This window comes from Solanum stenotomum, chromosome 2 (assembly GCF_019186545.1).
Source record: "Solanum stenotomum isolate F172 chromosome 2, ASM1918654v1, whole genome shotgun sequence".
Lineage (NCBI taxonomy): Eukaryota > Viridiplantae > Streptophyta > Magnoliopsida > Solanales > Solanaceae > Solanum > Solanum stenotomum.
Window position 1 is genome coordinate 26,285,938 of NC_064283.1, and position 6,009 is coordinate 26,291,946.

General features: G+C 30.9%; 1 protein-coding gene across 1 annotated transcript; it reads right to left on the minus strand.

Annotated features, from left to right (window-relative positions):
* Window positions 1-4,111: 4,111 nt before the first annotated feature.
* On the minus strand, window positions 4,112-5,771 carry LOC125855025 (putative F-box protein At1g67623). The gene is made up of 3 exons (XM_049534662.1): window positions 5,596-5,771; window positions 5,328-5,511; window positions 4,112-4,546 (listed from the first exon to the last, which is right to left on the minus strand). The coding sequence occupies exons 1-3, from the start codon at window positions 5,769-5,771 to the stop codon at window positions 4,112-4,114; spliced, it is 795 nt and encodes a 264-aa protein (XP_049390619.1).
* Window positions 5,772-6,009: the final 238 nt, after the last annotated feature.

Genomic DNA, 6,009 nt, shown 5'->3' on the forward strand with positions numbered 1-6,009 from the left:
CACATTTCTTAAATATGTTGAGTCATTGATCCACTCTTCCGACTTACAATTCATGGATGACTATTAATTTTGCATGATCTGAAAAAGTAACAACAAATGTTTACTTCATTGGGTGTCAATATATAGTTGTGCCTCCATATATAAATAAATAGTATGCCTAAGATCGAACTTTATGTGGATCAGACAAATATCTAGCATCTACATAGCCAATTATTTCTGACATGGATTCAGTAGAATAAAATAATCTCATGTCAAAGGTCCCTCGAAGATATATGAATATATGTTTGACACCATTTCAATGTCTTCTTGTTAGGGAGGAGCTGAATCTTGCCAGTAAACTTACTGCAAAATAAATATTTGATCGAGTATTATTGTCAAGATACATTAGTGCCCCAATGACACTAAGATATGAAGTTTCAACACCAAGAAGCTCTTCATCATTATATTGAGGTCGAAATTGATCCTTATGTATGTCAAGCAATCTCACAATCACCGGGGTACTCAGTGGATGTGTTTTATCCACGTGAAATAGCTTTAAATCTTTCCAATTCATGTTGATTGATGGAAAAATATTTCATGTCACATGCTCAATATGTAGGCCAAGACAAAATTTTGTCTTACAAAGATCTTTCATTTCAAATTTTTTCGTTAAACACTTTTTGAAAGCTCTTTAGGAGTGTCAATGATGTTCAAACAATTCGAATTCAAGTTATATATATATATATATATAAACACCAGAATAAATAGGGCCATTTTTGTGCTTTTCCTTTAGAAAAAATTTACTAAGACGATTATACCACATCTGCCCTGATTGTTTCAATCTATCTAAGGATTTTTAAAGTTTATTGAATAAGTTTCTTGCGAATTTTTATATGCTTCCGTCACTTTAAATTATTAGGGATTTTTATAAAAATATTGTGGTCCAATGAGACAGATAAATAAACTATGACAACATTCAATAGGCGCATTTCGAGTTTTTCATGAACTCTCGGATTTATTAGGTACCTGAAGGTAATTGCATCCACCATAGAAAAATATGTCTCTACATAATCAATGTCAGGCCTTTGCAAAAATTCTTGTGCCACAAGTTATGCTTTTAATCTTAAAACTTCACTCTTTTCATTTTTTTTTTTGCACAAAAGTCTATTGTGCTTCACTGGCTTGACACCTTCAGATGTTCAGACTATTGGTTCGAAAACTTCATATTTTTCAAGTGAAGCCAATTTAGTTTAAATTGCGTCCTTCCATTTGGAAAATCATTTCTTTGTTACATTCATTGACAAATTTTGGTTCAAAATTCTCATCTTGATGCATTATTTTAAAACAACATTATAAGCAAAAATATTGTCAACCACAATATTACTTTAGTTCCACCTTTTTTCTCGTCGAGACATAACTTATTGAGATTTTTCATTGTCATTATTTTTAGTTATTTGGACCTCCTCGGTGGTCTTATCATTTGTTATGTCTTAGAGCTCTTCTTGAGCAATTGCTTCCATAATATGATCATCTTGATCATTTGTTCCTTTTTTAATGAGGTTTTTTTATCCTAAAAAATCAATTGACCTGCCATGTTTAAATGTGGTCTAAATTCATTTGCGTAAACAGTTTTTCCTATCAGGACATCAACTAGATGTGGAGTATTTGCAGTTGGAATTCGAGATTTAGTAACCCTTGAAAGGTTAATAAATGCATATGACAGTTGATTTGCAATATTTTACAAATAAATCATCTTTTAACCTCTTTCTCACATAGATTTGTTTGAGTATCTAAATGAATCCAGAAGCAACCTTCAAAATCCCTTTGAGTCGTCACAAGGAGTGACGAAACACACCTCTCACCTCCCCTCGAATAGATTTCTCTTTTTTTTAAAAAAATTTCCAAAGGAATATTGTTATGTTGCTTTTAAGGGTTCACTAATCCCTTGAATCCGGTACTAACGGGTATCCNCCCCCCCCCCCCCAATAACGTTCTCTTTAGGGCCTTTCAACCAATCAATATGCCTTTGGAGAGCCATTTTTGCTAAAACTCGAGCAGTTTCTTAAAAAGTTTGCTTCAGATATGAACCCTTTAGTATTAATTAAGACACGCTTTTGTTATTCCCAATAAGACGAATCAGTACATATTACTTCTTCCAAAGCTTACCCCATTCGTTCTCACAACAATTCAATAAGTTCTCTGGGTGAAAAAATATTCGGCATTTCATCTTCTGAAATTAACACTTTTGATGTTATTTGACGTACAATAATTTCTAAAGATAGGGATAATGAATTTCAATCTATCTCATTTTCCAACTACTAATATTCTCCCCCTAATGTTGGGTATATTGATTTATCAAAATGACATTCAACAAATCTTACCGTAAGTTTCAAATATTTTATAATAAAAAGAGATTCATACCCAACATACACCCCAACCTTTTTAGAGGCCCATGTGCGTTGTGGTGGAACAATTGAAACATATGCCGCACACCAAAAATTCTAAGATGAAAAACATTTGGCTCGTGAATAGATACCAATTGTTATAGGGAGAATTTATAATAAATAGTTGGTCTAATGCTTATAAGTGTGCTGTATGCAGAATAACATGCTCCCATATTGAAACATGCAACTTTGTCCTTATTAGCAATGATCTAACTATCAATTGAAGACAATTAATAAATTATTTTACTAGACCATTTTGAGTGGAAAAATGAGAAATAAAATGTTCAATTATCATTCCACTACAAAAATAATAGTCATTGAAGGCATGAGATGTAAACTTACCAGCATTATCAAGATGAATTATCTTTATTTTATAATCTGAAATTTGTGCTCTTAATCTTATTATTTGAGTCGACAGTCATACAAAGTCATATTGCGAGTTGATAATAAGTACACATTTGACCATCTTGTAGATGCATCTATCAGGATCATAAATTTTTTGAATGATCCATATAGAGGGTGAATTGTCCCACATATATCACCTAGTATACATTTTAGAAATGCGAGGAATTCAATCACAATTTTAGATGTTGATGGCTAATAGCCAACTTTCCTTGAGAACAAGCAACATAAGAGAATTTCTTTGATTGAAGAATTATGTCCATATGAATTCTTAATAATTTTGCATATCATATTAAAATGGAATGACCCAACCGATCATGTCAAATGATAAAATCATTAAGACCAATAAATTCTTTGTTTCCTATGGCATGTGATTCAATCATACCAATATTTGTATGGTGCAACCCAGCAAAAATTGTGGATAATTTTTCATGCACAAACTTTTTTCCTATCTTTATTGTTGTAATATAAAGGTCTTCAACTTTTTCTTCATTGACAGTCTCAACATAATTGCCATTTTGACGAATAACCTTTAAACAAACAAGTTTCTTTGAGACTTACTACAATACAATGCTTTGTTAATAGTCAATATCGTTCCTCCAGATAGTAATAAGGCCGCTCTTCTAGAATTCTCAATTAATTTTATACTACCAGATATTGTATTATCTATAAGCACACTAGCCTTCTTTTTCACCAACAATGAGAAAAAAAGTTCCTATCAATAAAAACTAGCTTGGAATTTTTATTTTTTCCTCCATCTTTTATTCACACCAACACTTAGGGGTCGTTTGGTTGGGAACTAGTTATCTTAGGATTAACTATTCTGGGATTAGTTATCCTGGGATTACTTATCCCATCACTATGTTATAAATGGTCGGATAAGTTATCCCAAACATGTCAACCAAACAAGACATCTAAATTTTATCTCATGACTATTTTTTTATTCCAGGACTATTTATTCTTATCCCTCACACCAAACGAGCCCTAAACTCTTAACTCCAACAATAAGCTCAATTCATTGATATTCCAATCATTTGTATATCTCATTTCTTTCAATCTTATTTCTCTTTCCATTCTAGATTTTGTTTCTCCAATTTTCTCTTCTGACATTTCACTATATTGACATATAGATTTCTCTTTCAAATTATAATGAGATAACCTCTCTGTTTAGTGTCAATGATAGCTCCACCTTATCATGTGAAAGAAACAACTTTAAATTGAGATATGTATTTTAATAGTCATTCATTTGGTAAGTATAAAGGAAATTTTATTTATAAATAATACGACTACCAAGTTGGTAGAATGTTAACAAGGTGTGCAATTTCTTCATCACAACTACAAGCATAACAACAAAAATCCGCATCCTCATCATCATCAGTATCAAAAGAAGGCCATTGACGCCACTTATTCTTGTAAGAACGCTTATGATGAAGGGAACACCAATTCGAGTTTTGTCGTCCTAAAAATACTATAGGATTAAGTATCCAAATATTACTCAATATGTCAACCAAGTTTTTTCGAAACTCTGCTAACGCTCTTCGCTTTGGCTTGGTTGCTTTCATTCTGCCAATTGCAACTATGCCATTGTTCTTTAATACTTCTTTCCCCATCAAGACTTGTATTAGGCTTACAACATATTCTGCTCCAATGTGTCCTGCCTCTGCAGCTTTCACAAGATATTTCATTGCATATTCTGGACTTTCTTTCCTAAAGAAATCAACCTCAAGTCACAAAAAATGTTCTAATTATATATACCTCCAAATGAGAAATATGTTTGGACCATTGTCCATTAATAATTAACGTATATTGGCAATATATATATGAATGTAAGGTACAACGCATATGAAACTTCTTGTTCGGGTACATATACTTCCTCCATTTCAATTTGTTTGTCTTACATCCCAATTTAATTTGTTTTAAAAAGGAAAGAATGACAACTCATTTAATCTAACAGACTACATGACATGTTCATGTTCAAGACCTTAAGAATCTTAGTACATTCTACTTTTATTTAGTTTAAGATCACAAGATTTGAAAGTTTTCATTTATTTCCTAAATTTTGTATCAAGTTAAAATAAGACAAACAAATTGAAACAGAGGGAGTATTACTTTTCTTCTCGATTAGATAGAGTAGGAATTCAACTTGAGTAAATGGTAGTTTTGTATGTTAAATTCTAATTTCTCTGGATATAATGAAAATAAAGAATTTATGACTTCTCTTATTATTTTAGTAACTTTGCATGCATTAGAACCACCATCTAAAATAAACTTGAATGATTTACTTCCTAATCTCGATTTATGTGTCGATGTTTAGAAATTTAAGAAAGAAAAAATCCAATCTTAAAAAAAGATAATTCTTTTAAAACTTATGGTCTAAAACAAATTACAGACAACTCAAGATAAAAATGAAAAATATAAAGTTAAATTATATTTGTAAGGAAGTACACAGAATAAAACTAAAAAGATGACACATAAAGAAGAGAGATAATATGAAATACTTACCACACCTTTTCGGTACAAGGCTTCTGGATTCCCACTCTCCATGCACGTCCTCATGAACAAAGAAAGTTTATTTTCGTTCTCTCCATTTTCACTCTTCCATGAACATCCTCCTATTGGAAATTCCTCTAATGAAATGTGACGATAAACATATGGATCGTTCGAAACTCCATTGAAAATTTTACAGCTGATACAAATTAAGTCTTTTATGTTAAAAAAAAACAAATATTAATCTATAATATAACATTTATGTAAGAATAATAATATGAACCTGAACTTGACATTGATATAATCCAAAAAAGAAGAAGAAGCAACCCTCGCAACAATTTCAGAAAGGAGCTCGTTCGGAAGAGATTTGATGGAGGAATTCACAAAATTATTTTTAAAAAATTTTCTATTATATTTTCTTCTTTTTCTTTTCATTCTTGATGATTGACTTCTTTCCATTATGATGCTTTTAACATGTTTTTTTTTAAAAAATAAATAAAAATGTTAGTGTTAAATTCCTTCAATTTTTAGCACTCATTTTCCTATGCACACTTGGATGAGTATGTTTCTTTCATTTTGTTAAAATTGCAACAATATTTCTATTTCTAAAGAATCATCATCAATAATTTAAAATGTTTTAAAATTATAAATTGTACCAGTCGTACTTAATAATAGCAGGGTTCGATAGAAATATGTA